The sequence below is a fragment of the Pteropus vampyrus genome, unplaced genomic scaffold (assembly GCF_000151845.1).
Source record: "Pteropus vampyrus isolate Shadow unplaced genomic scaffold, Pvam_2.0 Scaffold262, whole genome shotgun sequence".
Lineage (NCBI taxonomy): Eukaryota > Metazoa > Chordata > Mammalia > Chiroptera > Pteropodidae > Pteropus > Pteropus vampyrus.
In genome coordinates this window covers 1,694,961-1,721,718 of record NW_011889043.1, presented here as the reverse complement: position 1 = coordinate 1,721,718, position 26,758 = coordinate 1,694,961, and the positions used below count along the sequence as shown (strand labels likewise).

Sequence of the window (26,758 nt, the reverse complement as noted above, 5' to 3'; positions counted from 1 at the left end):
AAAAAAAAAATCGTTGGAAATAAATTAGAAAAGATTCATGATGCAGTCCCATTACCATTAAATATTCAATGTTGGCTTTGGAAAATACTGTAACATTGTAATTTAAAACCAATTTGGGTGGCATTTTAATATAATCTGAGGCTTTTGAATAATCGTGGTAATATCAGCAATTGCTTTTATTTGATTAGTAAGATGACTAATTTGATATGTTTAACAAAATACAGTGAAAATATATTTATCTAGTGATTAAGATGTCCATTTGTACAGATTTCTCTGTGATTAGAGTGCAAGGACACCAATTTACTCTGCTATTATAAAAATGATGACAGATAGGTATGTCGCTGATGCACTCGGCTGTGTTTTTGTGTGGTGTCAGTGGTAGCACTGAGCTAGACCAGATCGAAGACTCTGTGGAGCCTTGGAGTATATAAATCTCTGGAGTCTCAATTCAGTCAACCGTATAGCAGCTCAATTTTGCACCACAATCCTCATAATGAGATTTTTTTTCAATGGTACCAGCTTAATGTTAACCCTCAGTGGGTTACTGTGGCATTTGCTACACAATTGGAACAGTTTATTATGAACACTTGGTTTGTAGAGTGATCTTCCAATTCTCTTTCAAAGTCACTTACTCCAAAAAGTAGAAATCACATGTGAAAATAAAATGGTTGATGACTTTAATTCTTTGTGTACTCGTGTTTCAAAGGTTACCTCCTTGGTAAAGAAATGTCTACAGATACCCAATCTCTGACTCACTTTCTACTCTGTGTTATTTTGGCTGTTTGTTTCAGCTCCTGTTTTTCTTCATGTATGATCAAGAAAAGTCCAAATCTAGCTAGTTGAAAAACAAAAAGTCTAAGATGCTTTTATTTCATTTGATTTTTGTTTTTACATATGTTGACAAAAAACTCTATATTAAAAAAAAACTATATTAAAGTCAACATGTCAGAGATAGAGATGCTCTGACTGAAAGCTTGCTTCTCCTCTTGAGTACACTGTGGTTTAGTATTACTGCTGCCATTTTTCTGTTTCCTTTGTACTAAATAAGCATCCTGTGGAAACAGCATCTAAACCTCATCGACATCCAGTATTTCTGAACCATCCCTCTGCACTTGTTTTCTACATGCATTAAATAGATTGTATTGGAAGAAAGAGCTATATGTCCACTTAGACAATCAGCTGCATTCTTCCTATCTGAGTCATAATGGATTGGGGTCCATCCCTGCCCCACTGGAGGCAGGCTATTCTACAAGTGATTGAGCTTGTCTGAGAGCAGACTTCCTGGGTCAGCATTAGGAGCCAGAGACTGATTAAGGAGGGCCAGTCTACCCTGGCACAGCACTGAAACAGAAAATTTTATTGTCAAGAGCAAAACTCAGTTCTTTGTAGCTAGGTGGGCACAGTTAAATCTCCCTTGAAATCTCTGATCCTGTTTTTTGTTTTTTGTTTTTTCTCTGATCCTGTTTCTTTATAAAGAGAAGATCAAAAAGACTTCTTGTTCTTGCCCACAGGAAGACTAGCTATTAGCTTATGGATCATAAGAGCTCTTAAGTTACACTCTGAAAAGCTGGATAAATCCCCGTGCCTCCTTGCCTGAGGTCTTGCTGTTTACCCAGACCAATTGCAGCATACGCAGCACATAAAATCAAAGAGCATTTCCCACCTCTGGGAAATTCAGTGTCATGTTGATAAAGAACTAATTCAATTTAAATACTTCCTCCTATGTTCTTATGCCACCCACTAATCTGGGAAATCCAGTAGGGTTCCTATACACTTAAAGCATCCTGAACAGCACTGTTCTCAGACTTTGGCATGTAATAGTCATATGGAGGGTTTGGTAATCCAGGTTGCTGGGTCCCACCCCAGAGTTTCTGATTCTGTAGGTGGAGCCAGAGAATGCACATCTCTCACAGGTTCCCAAGTGATGCTCATGATGATGGTTCAGAGACCACACTTTGAAAACTAGTGATATCTAGTGTTAGAACTCGCCACGCACCTATTTATTATTTTATCGTTAGAAGTTCTGTGTTTTGAATTTATGAATCAGATTTCCTTATTCCAGGGATTGGCACCACTTCTGTACATGACCCCTGGTCTTATTCTTGGTCTTATACTTGGATCATTAATATCAAAAATAGTAACGAAAACAGCAGTACCCAAAACTGACATAGAATTTTACAATTTACAAAGCATTTTTCCTCTCATTACCTCATTCAAGCCTCCAAACCACCCAAGGCTGCTGCTTACTATTATTATTATTATTATTATTATTATTATTATTATTATTATTATTATTAAATATTATTATTAGAGAAACTGAGGTTCGGAAAGAGTAGGTACCTTGCTTAAGGTCAGTGAGGGACTAGAATTAGGATTGTTACCAGGCTCACTCCAGAGCCTTTTGTTCTTCAAACTAAGACATGCAAACTCATTGTCTAAGGAGGACATATGCAATGATAGTTTTAAGAAAACCAATTTTAAGAAGCTGCATTTCCATAAGCAATCTTTCCTTAAATTGATCTACCTTAGAACATACTCTGCTCTTACCCTGCAAGAGTTGTAAGGCTTACTAGTGTCCTCAGCTGGTAACCTCTAGATTCTGAATAAGGGGCTACTCAAAATGTTGGCATAGGTAGTGAAAAAGTAAATGATTTTAATGAGAAAGTAATAAATTATTTTGCCGTTGGATGGTTTCTAATTCTTTGCTTTTAACAAAATTGAAGGAGGATTTAATTAAGTAAGCTAGTATATCATTACCAATATTTGATAGGTAATTAAGAGAACTTAGAAATCATAGAATTGAATGATAGAGCTATAAGTAAAACTCCATTTACATTTACTTATTAATGTGAATAAGAATGAATGATAACATGTGTCTCATTTTAGCAATAAGAAATATTCATTCATGGTAACATGAACCAATTGGGGAGAAAAAAAGACCACCATTTTGTGTTATTAAAAAATATACTTCCAATAAAACTTTATTTTTTAATTTAAAAATTATCACAAACTTACAAACTATTATACATTTTGTTATATCAATCAATTGTGTAGTAATTGTAATATAGTTCTATAAATACAATGGTTTTTATCACTTAGAAAGCTTATGGTCACAGGATATTGTTTCACATTTTATTTTTAGAATATGTATTTGTTGTAGAGGAGTATAATATGTTGATCAATAAAATTACAAATGCATGATTCATGCATAAAAAATATATTTACATTAGGTTAGGATTCTGTGGGGAAGGTGAAATGGAATTTTAAGTTCAAGGAGAAAGGAGAATCCTGTAAATTTTCCTTTTAATCAAGAGCTTGTCCCTGTGGTGATTAAGTGGCTGATAACAGTTCGAAATTGTTGTGGTATTTAGAACCTATTGGCCCCCATTTTAAAGAATGATATCACAGTTTTATTTACGGTTACTATTATTTATAATATGCCCCAAACTTTACCCCTAGCAATATATATATCCAGAGCTACGATGAAAATATAAATATCAATTTAGAAATGTAGGAGGGGAATGGTGTTCCCAAGTACTTTGGGATTAGTTAGGTTCCACATTCATCCCTGATTCCTTGACACAACGAGCTACATGCACCCCCAGACAGGTGAATATCTCTGTTCTCTTCCTTTTCCCACCACATTTCCTCCCATCCCCCCCAAATCTTACCATCTTACCATGAGGATTTCATCTGTGTAAAATGAATGTTTCTTAGGTATTATCACTGTGATATTGATTTATAATAAGAAATATACATTTGCTCTTTGATCCTCTTGCTGGAACAGAGCTCCTAAAACCCTTGGAATTTCCTAAATGATGAGTGATAAAGGTGTCTTATATTAATGAAATGACTTGGAAAGTACCTAAGGATGGGGGCTGGTTTCTAATGAAGCCAACCTCGTGATTGGAACTTTCAGCCCCACCCTTGCTCCATGACTTCCTGGGAGTAGAGAGGGGCCGGAGATTGAGCGTAATCACCAATGGCCTATGAATTAATCAATCATGCCTATGTAATAAAGCCTCCATGAAAAACCCAAAGGATGGGGTTCGGAGAGCTTCCATGTTGCTGAACATTTGATGATTTGGGGAGAACAGTGTTCTAGGAGAGAGCATAAAAGCTCCGAGTCCTTTTCCCATACTTTGCCCTATGCATCTATTCATTCTGGCTGTTCCTGAGTTATATCCTTTATAATAAACCAGCAATCTAGAAGTAGAATGTTTCTCTGAATTTTGTGAGCCACTCTAGCAAGTTGTTTGAATCCAAAGAGAGAATCGTTGGATCCTCTGATCTATAACCACTCTCAGAATCACAAGTAATAATATGGGCTTGCAATTGGCATCTTGAGTGGCGGGGGTACGGTCTTGTGGGACTGAGCCCTTAATATGTGGGATCTAATGCTATCTCTGGGTACATATTGTCAGAATTAAGGTGAATTGTAGGACACCCAGTTGGTGTCTCAGAATGGCTGAGATGCAGAGGGGGGAAAACCCCTCCCATATTGTAATTGATAGCAGAATCCTTAGTCACCAAGCCGAAATCTTTAAGTTTTGCCTACAGGCATGATTAAATTTAGAAACAAATACTTCCATATATGAGAAGAAGAAAAAAAAAACATTCTTTCTTTCTTAAAATGAAAAACTACTGCAGAATATTCTCCTTGATTTTTTTTTTTAATCTGAACTGCTTTCCTCATCAGATTTGGCAGGAGGTCAAAATGTAGTTCACCTACAGATGTAGCCAGCCAGGGTGGCAGAATAACAGCATTAGCACATTGCTCCTCTTTCTTTCATGCCTCTAGAGTGTTGGTGGAAGCAGGTTCTCAGAAGACCCACTGGAGGGTGACATAATGCAAGCACTATTTCTACCTTCATGTTTAGCTTTATGATGGGTCTTTCTCTTGATCTTACTCTTTTAGCCCTTATAAACTGCCTGTTTTCTATAGATATTTCTGGGTGTATAAGGTAATATCTGATGCAGATATACCTGAATATTCAACATGAAATACACAGATTGCCCTCAACGTATTGTGAACCAAAATTCATATATCAAAAATCTTCATGAACGAAGCTCCTACTTTCCTCAAGACTCTCACTAATTTTCTCATGGCTTCGTTCAATGCTAATAATCATATTAAATCAAAAATGTTAATTATGTTTATCTCTGGGTGGTGAAACTTGGGTAATTGCTTCCTTTTAAATTATATTCTATAATGCTTGAATTTGCTGCATAAGCGTATATTGTTTTTATAACTGGGAAACAACAATAACACAACTGCTATTTGAGGGTAAAAGAAAATGATCAAAAGAATCCCAGGCAGGTAAAGTAAATCAAATCCATCCCTTTCCAGGTCATACCAGACAAACAAGACTCTCAGGGTTTATTTTTATTTGCTTTTATAAGGCCATCCCCCACCCAATGGGTTTTAGTTTGTCTACAATTTTTAATATTCACTGTCAGCAAATTCTCTGCTAACCAAAGATTTCAAGCTTTTCTCTTGAAAAAGAGAAGAAGAAAAACTTCCTCTTTGAAACAGGAAAAACAGCTGTTCAATATAATACTAATAATCACTCTTAATATCTTTCAAGACCATTATTAAGTTCTGTGGCTTTCTCCACTGATTTCTAAAAGTCAAGATGACCAGAGATTTTTTTTTTTTCAGATACAAGAAAACTTTTCTTCTGCCAGGAATGATCAGATCTATCATTCTTTATGCCTCTTAAGATATGTATTTACCTCAGTCTTTTCTGTTTAATCTGTTATCCCGGACAAGGATTTCTGAATGTGTTCTGCTGTGCTCTGGTTATACTTACATCAAGTGGTTGGACACAAGAACAGCAGTCTTGAAACAATTTTCTCATGTTGTCCATTTCTCCCATGAACTGGCCATGTCCTCCTCTGCCCTAGCATGTCCGTGGTATCCCTTTCCCTCACCCTTAGGTTTAGTCCTTTTCTCCTACTAGTCCTCAGAGACACACATCCTTTACTAAGAAAGTTACCCTTGGGCCCCACTGTTCTAGCTTGGGTCTTTGTCCACGTACTTAAGCATTCCTTTGCTCTGTTAGACTTTGCCTACCCTAATCTCAGACCGTGGGTTGGTTTGAAATAACCCTGACATCTGCAGCACCACGCTCGTGTCCACTAAAACCAAAACCCTCACCCCATGAAATCTTTACCAGAATGGTCATGCCAGGACCCCACCACGACTGCCACCAGCTCATCCGTTGGTTTCTGCTGGGTCTCTGGAGGACCTAGTGCTTTCTACCTTGGCTCCCATCTCAGACCTTCCAGGGGCAAAAAAAAAAAAAAAGATTCTCAGTTTCTCTTTAGAACCTGGTATAGGAATGAAATACACATGGGGGTAGTCTTTCCCGATCTCTTTTCTAAAAATACAAAACCTGACAAAGGGGTAGGGATGCAGAATATGTGCCAGGGTGTTTTTATGAAATGATAGGCAAGGATTTCCACTTTCAACAATTCTGATCTTCAGTCCTTGCTCCCAGGAACTTGACCCTCCTTGAAGCTGCTTTGTGCTTTGGCTGCACCTGGCTGGGTCTCTGGCCCTCAGAGCTGCAAGATGGCGCCCTCTCTTTCCAATCGTTGTATTTATCCCCCAGGTAGGTACTTTGGCAGGTTGAATTGAAGAGCATAGCGGTTGACTTAGAATGCGAGTGCATGAGAACTCTGGAGGACAGGCACAGGTCTGAATAGCTTCAAGCTTCCCCTCAGACTTACGAGTAAAATTCACCCGAGAAGAGACTTTTTAAAAGGCCTCATCTTTGTTTATCTTACGAACCCAGGGTGCCCCCCAGTGTTGGTTAAGGTTAATCACAGTTCACTGTCTTTTTTTTTTTTTTTTTTTTTTGAACACTAGAATGGACGAGAGTGATATATTTTAGTTTTGTGATTCTTATCTGTCCCGATTTTCTGCCAGAAGCTTTTCTAGCCTTTGTGACCTCAGGAAATTCAGTCTAGAAGAGGGTTCCTGAGGTATTTTTAAAAACTCGCTTTGGTTTGCTTTTGTGTAAATTGGACGCTAAGTGAAAAAGAGCAGTTTTCACAGAAACTCATTTCCTGGCCAGGATCCCTCCCACTTCCGAATCTACTTAATCATCCTCCTCTTTAAAAAGTCATTATGTTTATGTTTCTGAGAACTTCATAAAACTAACAAACACCGACCAGTTTACATCTTCACTTTGCTCTCGTGAGGCAAAGGCACTTACGAAACAGACTTGACCTACCAGTTTCTCCATGTTATCAGAGGCAACCATTATTCTGATTTCTGTCCATTCTTGAACTTCATGTAAGGTATGGAACCTTCTGGGTTCTTTCAGTCAGCATAATGTTTTATAAATTCATCCATGTTGTTGCATGTATCAGTAGTTCATAACTTTTTATTGTAAAATAGTATCCCATTATATAGATACACCCCAAAGCATTCTTCCTTTATCCTGTTGATGGACTTTTGGGTTTCTTCCAGGTTTTTTTTTCTGGGGGCAGGGAGGTTGTAAGAGGGGGTTCATTTTAATTTTTTTAAAGGCAGCTTTTTGATCATTCTTATACACAACTTTTGAGTAGCTTCAGCTCTTCTTATGTTTTTATTTCTGTAGGGCAAATACCTAGGAGTACGATTTCTGGCTTATAGGGTAGATATGTGTTTACCTGTATAAAAAAAAAAAAAAAAAACTGCCAGTTCTCTAAAGCTGTACCATTTTACACTTCCACTAGTAACGTATGAGAGTTCTGGTTGCCCCATATCCTTGCTGACATGAAATGGGTATTGTGGTTTAAATTTGCATTTCTCTGAAGACTAATGATATTGAACAATGGTAATTCAATATCAAGGCTGATTTTTTTAAATTTTCACTTTTTAATCTACAAAATATCATGTTGCAGTGTCCAAGTAGAACCTAAACAGAGTGTATTATCTGAAAGGCTGGTCATTGTGTGCCCATAAAGATGCTGACTGCTTAGGACAGGAAGAGCCACCTGGAATAGAAGGATACTAAGGAAAAAGAGAGAGCCAAAGAGACAAGCCTGGCCCAGTGGCCCAGTCAAGGAAGAGAGGGACCACTGGAGACAGTACAGTTTCCGTTCCCTCAGATCGAGCTCATCCTTTTTCGTATGAACACCAATGAAAGGGAGCAGTGGATGAACCAAAAAAGATGTCCTTGAAGGAATCATTTAAACTTAATGGAGCTCAAAATAGAAGAAAGGGAATTTCGACATTGGCAAAGGAGCCTTGGGGTCCAGGCCTATCAGTAATGTTAACAGAAGAGACAGTACTACACAGCGCTGGTTTTAATTCTCAGATTAATCTTTACAGCAGCCCCATTGTACAGATAAAGAAACTGAGTCAAAATAGTTTAGACTGGTGGTTCCTGAAAAAGTTAAACATGTAGTTGTCATATGATCCAGCAATTCCACTTCTAGATATATACTCAAAATAACTGAAAGTAGGGACTTTAAGAAATATTTGTATGTCAGTGTTTATAGCAACATTTTTAATAATATCCAAAGGGTCGAAACAACCCAACAGATGAATGGATAAACAAATGTGGTATATTTGTTTACACACAGTAGAATATTAGCCTTAAAACGGAATGAAATTCTGACATATGATACAATATTGATGACCCTCGAGGACATTAAGCTAAATGAAATAAGCCAGATATAAAAGGACAAATGCTGTATGATTCCACTAGATGAGGTACCTAGAGTAATCAAATTCAGAGAAACAGAAAGTAACTGCCCATTCCAACTGCACCCCTCTAACCCCAGGGGCAGGGTTGGGGGGGTGCAGTTGGAATGGGCAGTTAATGGATATAGAGCTTCCATTTTACAAGGTGAAAAGAGTTCTGAAGATGGATGGTGGTGATGGTTACAAAACAATATGAATGTATTTAATGCCACTAAATTATATATTTTAAATAGGTTAAAATGGTAGATTTTATGTTATGTATCTTTTACCATAATGACAAGCCATTATTATTTTTTATTATTATTTATGTCATTATTTTTTTATTCAAAAAAAATAAAAATAAAAATAAAAATAAAGCAGTTAAGTAGCTTGTCCAAGGTCTCACAGATGGTAACGAGCAGGATGAAGATTCAAATTCAGGTGACCTGATTCAGAGCCTGAACTGCCCACCCTGCCCAAAGATGCTTCAAAGTTGGGAGGTGGTACCCGCAAGCAGGGCGTCTTAGTGCTTCATTGAATATTGAAGGTCTATACATTTGGCAGGAGATTCCCAAAAGAGAGAAGCAAAAACACTTCTCGGTGATTGTAAGGGCAACATTTGTGTGTACATATGAGACATCTGTTCCCTGGGCACCCCCAGAAATAGTAGCAGAGGGGCTGGACAGCTCACAATGACGGGTAGGGTGAGTGACTGATGTGGTTATTATAACCCAATTTAAAAAAATTACTGGTATAGCCAGAGAAATAATGGTTATAGAAGCATAACTTTACAGGTATATAATTTACAATTAATACATGTGTATGAAGTCCAAGTACAATATGACTATTTTTAATTACTTGGCGACCTGTACTTTGTATACATTTTGGCTTGGAGGTTATACCAAAACTTAAAGTACCCTTTTGTTAATTCCATTCTACCTAAGATGATTCAACATATTAAATTTTCAGCCTCTGGAATTCAGCAGAGTACATATTATAAATACATATGCAGAATATGTGATAAATACTGGAAGGGGAGGACATGTAAATCACCATAGGAATACCAAAGAAAAAGCCATCGATTCTGGGCAGGTCTGTTGCAGTCAGGAGACACTTTAGAGAGGTGACATTTGATGTGAGTCTTAAGTGTTAACAGGAATTATCTAAGCAGATAATAGGGATGAGGAGAAAAGAGCCTGAACCAAGGCACAAAGGGCTGTGCAAGCAAGGCTGGACGCTGTGTTTTTAATGTGGAGATGTGGGCTACGTGCATGAGAACAACCTGTGGCGCTTGTTTGAGATTCTTGGACCCCACCCCAACCCTCCTAAATGGGACACTGCTAGTAACAGAGGCTGAGGATGTGCATTTTCAACACAGTCCCTTGTGATTCCATTGTACACAAAAGTGCAGTGGACAGCATCGCTGAGCTGGAATGGGGAGCACACAGTTGGAGACAATGTGGAGAAGCCAGCTGGGTCCAGGTTGTAAAGGGCCTTGTACTCTAGACAGCTGTATTCAGCAGGTAAACAGAAGGGCAATAACTAATGGGCAAATTCTGGAAAAGGTGAAAGGAGAAAGGAAATGTGGAGGCTGCAGTAGACCATTTTACTGTTGATGTGGTTTTATTGAGCCATCTGCCAGAGACTGGATAATTAACTGGGGAGTTTGAGAAATGATCATGCATGAGGGAAGAAGAGGTGAGTTGTTACGGATGGTGGGTATGGTGCTGAGAGAAGGCAATGAACTTTCATGATCATGGTATCACGGGATACAATGATGGTCGGGAATCGAGAGGCGGACTCCACAAGGCAGGAGCTGAGAAGGACCCAGAGAGAATGAACGCTTCCCGGAGTTCTAAGTGAGGGTCTCGTGGAACCCAGAATGGGTCCTTCCCTCTGACCAGCCACAGCTTCATTGGAGTAACCTTGCGAGGACATGTGGTTGAAGCCAGATGCTTTTACTAAGGATGCTGCTTCCCCATCCTGAAGATGAGTAGGAATTTTAAGAGCAAACCTCCTCCATGAAACTAGAATACAAATGCTTTAGGAAATATATAGTTATTGCCTTTTTTGTATGTGCTAATAATAATTTGTAAGTTGTGGGTGTTATCAGAAAGCATTTGATGGAGAATGCTGCACAATACCAAAACCCCTGGAGAAAAAAATTTTTTTCTCTACTCTTCTTATTACATGCCACCTTTACTTGTTTTTTAAGGGTGCATTTAAAAGTATATAAGGAGAAAAATGACAACCCCTATAGATCCATTTCATAGCAAAGAATCAAAAGAGCTTATAACTTAATAAAAACAAACATTAAAACAAAATACATTCGTGTCGAAATAAAATCTAAAGCCTTCTGAAAGTTTATTTATAAACTTCTGTTTAAAAACAAGCTTTGAAGTACCCTCATTAGCTCTATTAAATTTGAGTACTTGTGACATAGGCACAGTAACTAGTTTATAGCAGGATTTCTCATCCCAGGCATTAGTGACAGTTGGGGCTGGATAATTCTTTGGGAGTGAAAGAGCTGTCCTTTGTATTGTTAATATATTTAGCAGCATCCCTGGCCTCTGCCCACTAGATGCCAGTAGTAACCCTCTTCCCCCAAGCTCATGATAATCCAAGATGCTCCAGAGATTCACAAATGTCTCCTAGGATGTGGTTACCAGATTTAGTAAATAAAAACACAGGGTGCTTAGTTAAATGTGAATCTCAGATAAACGACAAATAAATTTTTAGTATAAGTGTGTCCCATATAATATTTAGAGCATATATATATATATATATATATATATATATATATATATTTTTTTTTTTTTTTTTTTTTTTTTGGCAAGTTTAACTAGTGGCCTGTATTTTATCTGGCCACCCTGGGATGGAAAGGGGAGGAAGCTGAGTAACAGGGTTTTTGATGTATTAAACAAGATGGTGAGTGAAGTGCCTGACATGCAGTGGGTGTGCTATACATATTCTGAGAATGTGTTTCAGGTCTTGAATCCGCTCCACCTATGTCCCCCCTGGAGGTTGCAGTAGGTACGCAAAGCTTCCTGTCCTTTGCCAAAACTATATTTAGAGGGTATGCTGACATGAGGAGAAGGGACACCCACATGTGAATTTTTAGGTGCTGGGAACTAGCATTCCAGCTAAAGTTAGTTTTATAGCCACCTCTGCTGGAGCAGCAATGTACTTACACCCTGGTGCTTTGTCATTGTGGCTTCCCTGAGTTGTTAGATCATTTCTCCTACGTAGCAGCCAGAGAAAGAGATATGAAATGAAAAACTACTGCATTCATCCAGACTCAGTCTCTCTGGGTTTGATTTTTCTGGCGCCACAGCCCTAGACAGCCATTCCCTGGGATGCGCCGGGACCCGGCGTTTCCAGTCGGTAGCAGTGAGAACTTCTTTCTGGGCCAAGATTAATGACCCAGGCAGTCAGCCTTTCCAGAGAGCAAAGGTGAAATTTAACTCTGGGTGGATGCCTGACATTTTGAAACAAAGGAGAAGCAGGAGAGGGTGAAGAGAAATAGCATTTATATGTCTCCTGTGGGTCATAAATCAGGGGTGGGCAAAAGTGAATTAAGTCTCTGCCAAGAATTGAACTGGTTTGGGCTCCTATGTTTTATCTTCAATCCGAAATAAAACATGTTTTCAAGATGTAAGAAGTGCCCCTTTTGAGTTACGTATCAGCTTATTAACTCTTGAGAGTTTTATTTTTCCAAAAGGAGGTGCAATTTGTGTGGGGGAAAGTATTAAGTTTATAAGAAAATGCATTCATTGTTCTGCGAGGGGAAGCCTCCTCTTTCCTCTCTGGCTGTTGGTGACATATAACATTTAGAAGCTGAGGGAAATAGTGAGAGATGTTAGTCAAAGGGTATAAACTTTCAGTTATGTGATGATTAAGTTCTGGGGATCTAATGTGATTATAGTTCTATATGTGTCATAGTGATTATAATTAATTCTGAATGTATATTTCAAATTTGCTTAGAGAGTAGCTCTTAAGTGTTCCCTCCACATGATAAAAAATATGAGGAATATGTGTGTGAATTAACTTGATTATGGTAACCATTTCACAAGGTATACATATATCAAATCATCACATTGTACATCGTAAATAAATACAATTTTTATTTGTCAATCATACCTCAATAAAGGTAGAAAAAAATAAAAATGTACCACACACTGTGCTGTAAAGCAAGTTCCAACATATTTCAAAAAACTGCCAAGCATGTGCTCTTTCCACAAGGAAATTAAGCTAAAAATTAGTTATAAAAAGAAAAGTCTCCATCTTTTTGAAAATTAGGAAATATGATAGACGTGTTTTCAAAAAGTGACTTTTGAATGTATTAGGCAAACTTTCTTATTTTAAAGGAATCTAAAAGCTGGTTCTTCACTGATTAATTAAATAAACATTTGTTGAGCGACTATTCTTTGCCATTATTTATTTCTTTTTACTAAAGATGAATAATACATGACCCCTGCCCTCAAGGAACAGACAGAGATAAATAATCACTCTCTGATATGGCTTTTCTTTATGTCAGGCACCATGCTAAGGGCTGTGGGAATTCACAGGATACAAAGATAGCTCAGTGGGGAAGTGAATACCTTTGAATGTGTCCAGAAGAATTTACAGAGGATGCTCCTCTGGACTTGGTTAATAAAAGATTGAATTTAGGAGTCGACAAGGCTGGGGAGTAGTAAAGATGCAAAGCCGATACACAGCAGGTAGCAAAGGGTGGAAGGATGGATTTGTGAGGAATGAGGCTAGAGGGAGGGGCAGGAGTCAGGTCTTGGAAGGCCTTGTGGCCACAAGAAAGAATCTGGAGTGTATCATGAAGGGCCAGTGGGAAACTGCTGAAAGATTTCAAGCTAGTGAGTGATGCGATCTGATTTTTCTACAGAAAGATCTCTTGAAAGTGCATGGAAGATAGACTAACCTAGGAAGATTGGAAACTAGAAGCTCTGTTAAAGAGAAGTGGTATTAAAATTATTTAACAACAGGATATTGGCCAGTCAGAATAAGGGAAGACCAAAGCACTGGAGCCAGGTCTCCAAGGTCACTCTAGGCCAGGTGCTGCCCATTCTGTTGCTGGACATTGGAGAGATCAAGGCTCGAGGGCTCAGGGCAATAACCATGACATGCGTACTTCAGTATTTTGGCAGTGGGCACGGCTGTACAGATCTGTGCCAGCTGCAGATCAGCCCTATTAGGGTGACCCACACAAGGGATGACAAGGACCTCAACTAAAGCAGGGATGGAGAGAAAGGAACAGGTTTGGGAGAGATACAGGAAATAGAATTGCATTTCTCGGTGACTGACTGGATGTAGGGAAGCAGAAGAGTAGAGGCTGACTCCCACATTTCTGGTCTGGAAGGCTGTGAGGAAGGTTGAGTGTCTCCACTTGGGTTGGGGCCTTTCAGGAAGCATCTGATGACAGTAAACCTCAGGAATGTGAGATGATCTGAAGGCCGTTCTCTTGGCAGATTAAATTGGATATGAGGGAGCAACATCTGGCTGCGAGGCTAATAGAGTGGACCTCTTCAGAGTCATATTTCCAACCACTGTACTTAAGAGAGCATGATGTCTCTTCCTTGAGGCACAAGTCCTGGAAACCAGAGCTCCCTTGTCATTGTGATTGCATGCATTTCTCAGCTCATTAGAATGGAATTTCTTTGACATAAATGACAAAACTCTAAGGATTATTTTGGTCCTGAGCCATGAGCTAAGCAACTGTTTCACTTGTCAAGTATTAAATGATTTGTCCTGGATCAGAAACTTCAAGGCAAGAAACGAAGCTAGAAACAAAGGAGCAGGTAGAGAGGTCAACCATTAGCAGAGATGTACAAGCATGACCTTTGGCGTCAGCAACAAAGAGCGCTTGGGCTAACCTCTGTTGTCATAATGCTAGAAATATTACAGCCCCCTCACCCTGCGAAAAACTCTTTCACCTAAGAATGGATTCCATTAGAATTTTTGTGCTGTATCATTAAAAATTTTCTGGGCATGACCAGGAGCTTTTGTTGATCATGAGCAAGATCTTCCTGATGCCATGTGCAAAGAACAAAAAGAAATCTTGATCTAGAATAGAATAGGGACCATGAAGTTATATAGAGCACTGTTTAAGGGAAAAAAAAGTGTTTTCAGGACAGCTACTTTGAAGCAGATTGACCGAGTTGCTAATATAGAATAAGTATCATTTTGCTACAAGTCCTCTACAACCTTTACGCGCTTGGGTCAGAACTAAGTGAAGTTTATGTTGTTTTGTTAAATTTTGGAAGTGTTTCATTTCTTATCATGGTTCTATACTTAAGAGAGATTTTCTTTTGGCTCATTTGCTCCAGGCACAGGACCTTAGAATCAATGAGAACTTTAGCCCTGGAATGACCTTTAGAGGCTATTAGTCCAACTTTCTACCTAATGTAAGAATTCCCAATATTTAATTTTGTTTGCTTTTCGGTTTCCTAAGGCTATACCTATTTGCAAAATGAACATAATTGATTTATTGTATTCATCAGCTTATATAAGAATTTATATATTAATATAAATCTGCAAACATATACAGCTCATATTAAATAAATACGTAAGTAAAATAGCAAAGTTAATGCATGTCTCTATATGGTATAAGATAATAGATATGAATATATGCAATGTATATATAGAGAGAGTAATGAGCTGCCTTTACATGCATTTATGATATAAGCTTCATGTGTATATGGTCAAAATTTGACTGTCCTATAGGCTAATATAGTATATATTTGTATAAAAATCTTTGATAAATTTTGATCAACCTACATCATCATTATGTTAATACCATACTATTGTCTATCCATAAAAGAAATATCCAAAAGACCTTTGTTTAAAACACGCACACGCACACTTTATTTTATCAGCATTTTTCAAACCCTTGGGCTCATTATTTCTCTCAGTGGAGTTTGGGAAGCGCCATGTTTGAATGAGTTTCACATGCTTGCCCCAGGACTTCTTTCTGGAAAGGTGCTCTCACTTGCTCTTTTCATATTTAGAGTACTCACAGAAGATATTCCAGAAAAAAAATAACCCTGAAAAATAAGCCCATGAATTTCGGAGTTTCAAAAACCATCAGGAAACTTGCTTCTTTGAAAGCATGGTTAGGGTCACAAGTCGAACTCAGGAACCAGAAACGTAAAGTGACTTCCTTCTGCTGTTGACCGCTCACTCTGTGCATTCCAAATGTTAGGACCAGAACTCAGAAACAGAAATAGAGAAACTAGCAGGAAGATCAGCTTGTTGCTTGGGCTTGCTTGCAGAGACAGATGACTACTGCGGTTAGGGGTGGAATTTAACCCTTGGACCCTCTCCCTAGGGTGTATAATTCCAGTTGAATTGGCTCTCACTTCTTGAAAGCATGATTATGTGGTGCAGGCAGATACCTGCCAATTATTTTTATTGCTTTGTGTATCACTATTGGCAATAATGCTTACACATTTGTGGCTCAAGATGCAACTGGCCTCTGCCCCAAGAATCCAACATTAGAATATGACTGGAGTTACAGGTTTAAAGATTAAGAATCTGAGAATATTGTTTTCTTTCCTACCTAGAGACACAAAGGTAGTCTCTGTCAGTTTCTCAATTGCTATCCAAAAATAAACACTGTAGTGTCTATGTTTAGGTTCCTTACAATCAGAATTAACATTAGTTTAGTTCTGAAGATTGTATGGATGCTGAAGAATGTTACAATTATCATTCCAGTTTTCTTATCCTCTCTCTTTTCCCATCAGACCTTGTGTTTCAGAAAAATCAAAGACTTGCAACTCTTTGAACAGTTTTTTCCCCTTTTTGAGTAAAAAGTAATACAAGGTGACATAAAGCTCAAAAATTAAAGAAATAATGCCAGAAGTTAAAGTCCCCTTATTAGCTCCCATTCCCTACCCTGAGTGGCCTCTCACTCATTTTCTAGATAGAATGACACGTTTTGCGTGTGTATAAAAAATGCAATCACTAATATTTACACAGTTTTGAAAAGAGCTTTTTTCCACTGAGCAATATGACTTGGATAGTTTCCATATCAGTTCAAAAAACTCTACCTCATTCTTTGCCAATAGTCATATGGTGTTCTATTGCATGGCTGTACCATATTATCACCCCACCCCAACACATACACTTTTTTTTTCTTTTTTAAACAAATGAGAAGGAGGTGAACATTTCTGCTGATATCAGCAACATAGACTGTCCAGCTGCATCTGGTTAAGTCTTATGGACTCACAGATGATACTAAATGCATGACAACCTGAGTTTCTAGTCAAGGATTAATATTTTGTTCTGATTTGACAGTATATATGTTTTAAACCAGTGACATTTTGAGGGGATAAAATTTTATTTCTGTAGGAAAAAAATCAGATCTGATCATGGGTCCCTTACCGAGCTTATTGGCCACTTGAGAAAATGGATTTTGATCCACTTTTCAAAAGAGAATTTTAGTTGTCTATGTATCTTATGAGTGAAGACCACCAACAAATATAGGTGATTTACTTCTTAGCTATTAAGAACTGATCTCACATATAATATGTATTTTTATTAGTATCAAATTCATGTTTTAGAACATTGGATCTGTGTCTTCTACCTAAAGTCTGCCTTCTTGCCAAAGACCGTGCCATCGATAATATCATGTAACTGGCAACCAAGTATGTATAGATCAGTAAAGCAGGTGCTAATTCACCAGTGCATTAGGGACAGAGCCCAGAAAAGAACATGCAAGCCAGAATTCTTCTATGTGCACCACATACTTCAGCCTTGGCGCCTGGAAACAGTTCAGTCAGGCAACTGGGGAAGCAGCTGGTTTCTGCAGTCACAGTGCATATCGGCTTGAGGTTGGTAAATGACCTTGATTATTATGCAAGACACATAACCCTCTTCCACACTGATTAGTGCTATGCAGTAACTGCTTTCCAGAACACCCTAATTGAGGTCCTTCCTGGCATGGAATTTACATCCTATGTAGATAAATCCCTCAAGATGACATTTTAATGGGTATTTGTAATGAAATCCGAAGAACAATTAGAACCACTGCCCACACAAGAATAATATTTCTTAGAAGACAAAAAAAGGTGCAGTACTAACATAAAGGGTGCATTTAAGAGAATCCATTTTACTAAGTGCAGATGAGTGTCCATCCTAAAGCAACAATCTGCTTTCCCGGTTCCATGAGGCTTGTCTCCCATTATGGTTCTTCACTCCATGTTGATGTCTCCCCAATTCCTGATGTTTGTGGTTTAGGTTTTGCATCACTCACAAATTCAAATTTAAGCCATCTTGAAATGGAGCTGGGGAGGGGTCCCGAGAATTCAGGGCTGAGTAGTTACAGTAGTCAGTGTTTCACCCCTTCATTCTTTTATTCACTTTAAATCCAGATAATGATAATGATATTTTTGTTTTAAAAACATATACCATGTCATTTCTCAAGGCCCTCACTGTCTCTACCCTTCATTCAGGCCACAGGATATCACCTGTTAGTCTTTGGCAACCCCACCCCCGACCCCACATTTTCTAGAAGGGGAGTGGTTTGGACTCCCTCCTACCACTCTATGACTCTCCTCTCTCTCTCCAAGACACCAGTTGTGAAACTGCTGGAAAGAATTGGGGATCTGGCATGGCAAAACCAGTCCCAGCTGGTCTCATCTATTTCTTAAGTACTGATTTGAACCTTATCTCTAACTAGAAATTGAAGAATTTACTCTCTTTGTTCATGAAACCAAATCAGAAAAGAAATTTGGCTAGGGCCCTTGAGAAAGATACCTCCAACTCTTCTGTTTTCCCACCAGACTTTCTTCATAACCTGTTCTAGCATGGGTCGCGCTGTTTGTGTCTGTTAACAAATCTGCCTCTTTGACTGGACTCTGTCTCTTAGAGGGAGAGGATAAGTCTCATTAGCCTCTACATCACGGCGTTGTACCTGGCACATATAGACACTCAATCAAAGTATGAATGAACAAAAAGTAAGTCGGAATATCACTAAGCATTTAAGAATTGCAGATTAAAACTGTAATATAATACCACTACAGACCTATTAGAAAGGCCAACATTTTAAAAAATAAAAGTGACAAAATTGGTGGGAAGGATGTGAAGCAGCTAGAACTCACATATACTATTGGTGGGAATGCATTATGGTACAGCCGCTGTGGAAAATAGTTTGCCAGTTTCTTATAAAGCTAAACATATACTTATTATATAACTTGAGTGACCTGCCCCTAGGTATTTAATCAAGGGGGAAAAAAAGTTTTTAGACACGCAAATACCTGTCTGAAATGTTTATAAAAGCTTTGTTTATAATCACCTAAAACTGGAAACAATCCAACTGTCCTTCAACTGGTGAAAACACCGTGCTTATTATGCGAGACACATAACACTCTTCCACACTGAAGAGGGGCAGACTGTTGATACCTGCAACAATCTACATGAATACATTATGCTAAGAAGCCAGACTTTAAAAGCTGCATACAATATGATTCCATTTATATGACGGCCTGTAAAAGGCAAAACTATAGGGACAGAGAACAGACCAGTTGGGGTGCCAGGGATTAGGAATGGAGAGGGAGTGTACTCCAAAGGAAGAATGTTTTAGGATGATGGAACTGGTCTGTGTTCTTATTATGATGGCAGTTACATGACTCTGTGCATTTATCAAATAGAACTGTATAACTAAAAAGTAATAATAAATTTTGCTATCTATAAATTACTAGATTTGAATAAGTGCATCAAGGTTGTTTTGCTGTTTAGTATAAATTCAGAAAAAAGTCAAAAGAAGACCCAACTACCTACTGTCTTAGTAGCCTGCAGTGATTTTGCACATGTTCGTGTACACACACACACATGCACACACTGTGTACTCATTTAACAAACATTTAGAACACTTGTTATAGACCAGGACTTGCTATAGGCACTGGGGGTATATTGGTGAATAACAAAAGCAGAGTGCCTGCTCTCAGGGACAGATAGCAAACATTAATGTGACAGCTTTGGACAGCGATAAGTGCTGTGGAGACAATAAAATAGGCCTTGGTGATAAAGAGTGGGATTGAGAGCCTGGGCCTCTCTGAGGAGATAACCTTAAACTGAGACCTGGAAAGTGTTAAGGAGGCATCTATGCATGTAAATATTCAGGCAGAGCAGTCCAGGCAGGGAAAATACCAAGTGCAAAAACCCAAAGGGGACTATATTTAGGACAAAATATACTGGGGGAAAAAAAAGAAACTTCAAAACTCAGAGAAAGGCTGGCTAAAATGGAAAACATTCTTTCGCATACAAGACTGGACTTCCAAGAAAATATGGGAAAGCCCCTAAGACGGACTTAAACTTCGTATGTCAAAGAACTGGCAGCAGGTCAGTAGGATTGGACCAGATGAGCAAAGGAACCAGCAGGAGATGAGCTCAGATATATAGGTAAGAATCTGCTTCTTCTGGCTTGAGAGGCTGTGGTAAGATGCTTGGATTCACTCCAGACCTATTGGGAGCTATCAGAGGCTTTCAAGCAGTAGAGTGAAGTGCTCTTGTTGACATTTTAAAAGAATAACTCTGGCAGCTGTTGGGAGAGTGGTCTGTGGAGGACCAGGAGAGGCAGAAAAAGAAGAGTTAAGATCCTGCCGAAGGTCATGGGGAGAGCGTTGCCAGTCGGAAGCCTTGCGGTGCTGTGACGACAGGGAGAAGTGGGTAGCTTTGAGATCAGTTTTAAAGATGGAACTTGCTGAAGGCCTGGATGGGTAAGGGGTAAGAAGAGGGATCAAGAATGAGATCTTGGGTTGGGACATGAGTATCTGGGTGGCTGGCAATGTATCATTTGCTGAAAGAGGGAAGACCAGAAGAGAAACAAGAGTTCTCTTTCATGACAGCAGGAAATCAAAAGTTTCGTTTTGGACACAATAACTTTGAGACACCCATTAGGCATCTCTGTGAAGATGTAAATAGGCAAGTAGAGATAGCTTGCTGGAGCTCTAGGAAGAAAACAAGCTATATTTCAAAGACAACATCGTGTAGATGATACGTAAAGTCATGGAAATACCTGAGTCCAACTAGAAAGAAACTGGAGACAAGAGAAGAAGACTGATGACCAAGATTTGGGGTATACCAAGTTTGGGAGTCAGTCAAAGGAAGAGCCAGCTAAGAAAACTGAAATAAGTCAGTGAGGTAGGAAAGAAACTAGCATATGTAGTAATGAGAAGCCAAGAGGAAAAAGTTCTTCAAGGAGAAGAGAATAAGCAACTATATGGACTATTTAGAGAGGTCAAGTAAGGTGAGGACAGACAAGAGACTGTTAATTTTGGCAAGACATGTGACATTGATAGGCATAGTTTTTGAGTAACTATGGGACAGACGCCTATTTCAGGTGAGAATATTGGGTGTAAAAATAGAGGCAGTTGCTATAGACCCTTCCTTTGAGAGTGGTCTGCTGTGGTAGGAACAGAAATAGCAGTACAGCTGGAGACTCATGTGGGGATCAAGGGAGGGTTTCTTCTTAGATGGTGGAGATAGATGTGCTAATGGAGTGACCCCTCAAGTAAGGTAACAGAACATGATGAGGAGGACTGGAGAGGAGAGACAGATACTCACAAGAGATCTGTCTTTGAGAGGACGAGATGGCTGGGCTCCAGAGGCCATGGGGACAGGTTGGCCTTGGATAGGAGCATGGACAGTTCATCTGTTGGAACCAAAGGGAAGGCAGAGAGATGGCAAACAGGTCCAGGTAGGTAGGGAGATTCAAGAATGAGAAGATGAGATGTATGTAATTCCCTCTGTGTTTATTTTCTTAAAAAAAAAAAAACAACAATCAGGAGGCGAGGTCAAGTACAAGGGGTGGAGTGGGCTGCTAGAGATTTGAAGAGAGACTGGAAAAGAGTACAAAATAGTTTCAGAGACTTAGGGCAAAACATATTACAAATAAAAGGAGAGGGAAATGGGTGGATAACACACTTTTTTTTATATACAGCGACACCACTATGGTGTATATGCACACACAGCATCTAAGCAAGGGACTAGGAGACAGACTTCTTAGCTGATAAAGCAGAGAAGGATCTGAATAGCAGCGAATAGGCTAACCTTCAGCACAGTGGTCCATTAGAAAAAGTATTATCCCAAATTAATTTACCTTGGCCTTCAGAATCCAGTAGTACAGAAACACACATGCACCTGACTTACTTAAGCCCTGACTCTTTTGATTCCAAGCACCTTTCTTCTCAGCACTGCTATTGGTGGTCTTGTTGCCGCTGGTGGTGCTGTTGGTGGTCACTGTGGCTAATGCCCAGATCGGCTCGTTCTTCTGTGGGTAGTAAGATGTGACTAATAAATCAAGATGTCGACACCCACAGTGACTGCGGAGTCCCTGCTTTCGCAGCAGGCAGTCTGACAGGCATTCTCCCTCACTCTTCCCACTCTTCTTTTCCAGGATGGAGCTTCAGCATGGGGTCAGCCTACCAGTTTCACAGTTGGCGTGTGTTTGTGATTGTCTGCGCACTCCCTTGTGTCTCCTCCGTGGTGGCCCTCACGTTCATGCCGGAAAGCCCACGGTTCTTGTTGGAGGTAACACTTGTTACTAATACTCAAAGAAGTCACATATGTCGGAAAGAGTTCCTTATAATTCTAAGAAAGTATGTTTGTCTCCTTGCCAGGTATATTTTTCCTTCCTACTATGGAACTATGGAGGGTTTGGTTTCATGGAGACATGCTTTCAGCAACCAGCATGTAAAATAGCTGCCTCGTGGCCAAAAAGCTCTAAGGTTCCTCCTCAAGCAAGTCACTTTTTGTTCAATGAAGGGCACATGGCTTATTGTTTTATAGATGAACTTTTACCATCAAAAGGTGCTATTTCTAGTTATAGGCACATCCATTGAACTGCTAAGGTACTGAAGAGCATCTCAGTAGTCTGCATGTTCCAACGAGACGTACCTAAATGCCTTTGCACAATTAACCCAATTTTATCTGACAATACAAAATGGTTATTGGAAAATCAGGGAGTTTAAGTGTTTCACCTCCTAACAAACACTTCACTGTCTATTCACATTTATTAGATCGGAAAACATGATGAAGCTTGGATGATTCTGAAGTTAATTCATGACACAAACATGAGAGCACGGGGTCAGCCTGAGAAGGTCTTCACGGTGAGTACGGCTCTGCTACGCCGGGGGTTGGAAGCTTTTTCTAAAAAGGCCAGATTGTAAATTCCTCTCTCTCTGCACCAGCTACACTCATCTTTCAGTTCCTCACACTTGCTATTTTACCTAAGCCGGCCACGGTGCTGTTGTATGTGCCATTCCCTCGGCGTGAGGATAAACCCCTTCCCAAAGATTCCTGAGAAGGAGTCTCTGTGGGGCCCACTGCCCTGCTTGCTGCTTTTCTTTCAGAAGGTCAGAGTTACCAAGTCCGCTCATATGCATCCATGTCAATGTTATTACATTAGGTGGGAACAAGATGGGAGCAATCCAAAAGAACGGCTGACCTCGAAGTCATCTTTGTATGACTTTCAAAGTCATTACATGATTCCACCATGACAAATTGATCTTTTTCCTTGTTATATCTACAATGCAGTGAATTTACATGTATTTCTTTAAGGTCTCCTTTTTAAGCTCTTTTCTTATGTCCCTAACTTAAATATTGTTTTCCAGAGCTTCATTTTCAGCTAATTTCTCTTTTAACCCTACATACTTCCCTTAACTAATCTCAGCTACTTCCTGCATCCCTATAGCCTAATGGACAAATCTCTTGAGCTCCAGACAAGCATGATGAAGGGCTTTGTGGCCATCTTTTTGTGTGCTACAGGCCCTTCAAAATCTGAATTTCTAAATCTGAACTTACCACCTTAAGAGTATCTAAGGTTCTTCCTTGTCCTAAATTCTATCATTGAGTACCACTAGCATTACCCAAACCAGAGCCCTGAACTCTATCGTATTTCTTTCTTTCTTTTTATCTTCATTATATCTAAAAAAAAAAAAATCATTCTATCCTATTTGTTTTTCATCCTGAATCTTATTCTTTATTGTTCCTTACTTTCTACCCTTCCCCAGCCCTCATTACTCACTGCTCTTGGCACTTGGACTATGCTTCAGGAATCCCAAACTCTTTAGTTGGGATAGTAGTTGCCCGGTACACTATTTCTTCTCACACCTCTGGACATTTGCACATGGTATTCCTCCCACTCGGAATGCCCTCCAAATAGATTACACACATGGCAAATGACATATTTCTTCATAAACATCACTTCAAATTCCGCAGTCCATGAAGACTTCTCTCTTCTCTCTCACTTCCAGGTCAACTTGGGTGTTCTGTACAATATGTCTCTCCCATCTGATATAGACTTCCATCAGAATACTTTTTACTTTGTATGGTAATTAGAAGGTATGATGTTTTATGTTTGCATCTCCAGAGTTCAGTATCAGGTCTGGCACCTCATGGATGCTAATGAATTAATGAACAAACAAACATTGATGAGTGGATAAGAGAAATCCTCTCAAAAGTAACATATTGAGATAAGAACACACCTGTGATTTAAAAAAAAAAAAAAACCTACAGTATCACAAAATAATGCCTACATGGATTATTTTGATCTGACTCTATTTAGAATCCCATATTTAACTCAGACATTATTTTTGTTAAATAGAGACATCTTTATTTATGTAGCCAGGAAGAGGTTACTGCCCACATGATATCATTTGAAAGATACTGAAGGTCCCTAAATTACCTCTGTCAAAAGCCAGCCTTGGTATCTGGAGTCTCATAATAGAAGTGCTGCTTTGGATGTTGGTAGAACCTCTATTAAAAAAAAAAAAAAAAGTCTGATCAAATTTATCCCTGGCAGGGGTAAAATGTGTGCACATTTCTGCATCTTCTTTCAGGTTTTTCAAAAGCCAGTAAATGTTGACTAACAGGGCAAGAAGGGAGAGGTCCACAAAGGAACCATTCTGCCTTTTTTTTTCTCTTTTCAGGCTTCATTCTCTGTGTCGAAAGCATTGTTTCTTCTGACCCTTGATTCTTTTCCTTAGCAAAAGGAGGCTAACTTAAGTAATAGATACAGCTTTTCATGCTAAACCTTCATCGTTTATTCCCCTTGTATGGCTCAAGAATCAGTGTTGATGCTCACAATGGAAGCCCATTCACTTGACCTTGCACCGTGGTCACCTGTGGGTATTTGCTGGCCAGTCACTGTAGTTTAGGCATGGGAGAAGGAAGAGAGGGTCGTGGAGACACTTCAAGAATACAAGCTTGATGAGAAAGCTTTAAGAAATATATTTAGGGGACAAATTTGTCAAAATAGTAGGTTCCAAAAAAAAAAAGTATGTATAATCACTTTAGTTCAAGCACAATAATTCTTAATCCAGAAGCAAAACTATCTGGATATGTTATATGCTAATATGTGTCTTTGTAGTAATGATTAAGAGAAGGGCATTTTGGTTTCATATTATTCCATTACTATTTGCTCTTCCCCCATTTCTCTATGGTATTCCCTCTCATTGATTCTTTATTCAGTTCCTTTAGGTACCACCTAGGTCTGTATACTTAAGTCTGGTGGTTTCATATATGTATGGAGTGATTTTCAAATACTGCTTCTTTTTTGTTGGAGTCAGCTTTCGTTCCTTTAAAAACAAATGGTAAACCTGAACTGAGCAACTTCAGAGAACTCAGCTCATTGCCCTCTGTTGCTCTTTACAGGTAAACAGAATCAAAACCCCAAAACAAATAGATGAGCTGATTGAAATTGAGAGTGACACAGGAACATGGTACAGGAGGTGTTTTGTTCGGATCCGCACAGAACTGTATGGAGTAAGTAGCAAGCCTGCCCTGACACGGTGGCCAACTCGTTGCATTTGATGTTAGTCAGAAGTAGGGTTGACTAGACCAGTTCCATAAATGGGGTTCTTCCCTTTCTGCCCAGGACACCTGACTCCTGGAGTAGGACCAGATAATAGGATCCCCTTGATATCATCGGAGTAGCCAAGACATTCCATCTGAGGGAAAGGAGAGTGTTAGGCAAGAAGTCTTGGTGGTGAGGCGGTGCACTGAAGTCTTGAGTTACTTCGCCCATTGGCCTCCAGAAAGCTGATAAATAAAAATTCCAGTATTTGGTTTCATATAGCCTTTCGCTTTTACATTTTAAGCTCAAATGAATCCAGTGCAAAGAAAACTCAACTTTTTAATAATTTGTTGGAGGGAGTTGGAGAGTGGGGCTGACTAGATAAATGCATAAATAAACTGACTTTAATGTTTTACAGATTTGGTTGACTTTTATGAGATGTTTCAACTACCCAGTCAAGGAAAATACAATAAAGCTTACAATTGTTTGGTTCACCCTGTCCTTTGGGTAAGTGGTATTTAAATTCTTGGTGAGTATAACTCCCAGTCACGCTGCTTTCTTTTTTATACTGTTTAGTGTTGTTAACTTTTAGGAAAGAATTTTTTCGGCATAGATTTGCTAACAAGTCTGGTTTTTATAAACCAGTCAATTTAACTATCTTGTCATAAAGCTGGGGTGGCAAAACCAATAGTATTTGGAAAGCCTGATGAGCCCTTAGAAGACGTGTCCCTCGTGACTTCTCCACCCTCTTCTCCTCATTTGCTTGGCCCCAGCCACACCAGCCTCTTTCTTCTTCCTTGAATATGCAAGAACCTTTCCCATCTCAGGCATTTGTACTGCCCCCAGACTTGGTCTGGCTCATTCTTTCACTGAGTCTTTCCTCAGATGTCACCTTCTCCGTGACACCTTTCCTAAATGCCTTTTCTTTAAAATCGCAGCCCCTCAGCACTCCCATCCCCTTCTCAGTTTTATTTTTCTCATATTCTAATATATAAAAATATGTCTTCTCTCTCTGGAAGCTCTGTGAGAACAGGAATATTAAACTCTTTTGGTCACTAATATATGTCCCTGGTACATAATAGGTGCTTAATAAATATTTGTTGTCAAATGCATAAAACCACCATACATGTGTTCTAAGAAAAGAAGTTATAGGGAGAAATTTTCAAAATTTTATTTGCTAATGAGTGACATATAACTTTAAAATGCATATGTACAAACTATTTTTGCCTAATTTGCTTTCCAAAAAGGCAATTAGATAGAATACTACACTT

At 39.0% G+C, this 26,758-nt stretch overlaps 1 protein-coding gene across 2 annotated transcripts in view; it reads left to right on the top strand.

Annotated features, from left to right (window-relative positions):
• Positions 1-26,758, top strand: part of SV2C (synaptic vesicle glycoprotein 2C) — a 180,184-nt gene that overhangs the window by 130,332 nt on the left and 23,094 nt on the right. For both annotated transcript variants that reach the window (XM_011375132.1, XM_023520424.1), the window contains 4 exons: positions 22,089-22,222; positions 22,711-22,800; positions 25,346-25,456; positions 25,906-25,994. In XM_011375132.1, coding sequence (XP_011373434.1) covers positions 22,089-22,222; positions 22,711-22,800; positions 25,346-25,456; positions 25,906-25,994 — 424 coding nt within the window. The remainder of the gene's footprint in view (positions 1-22,088; positions 22,223-22,710; positions 22,801-25,345; positions 25,457-25,905; positions 25,995-26,758) is intronic.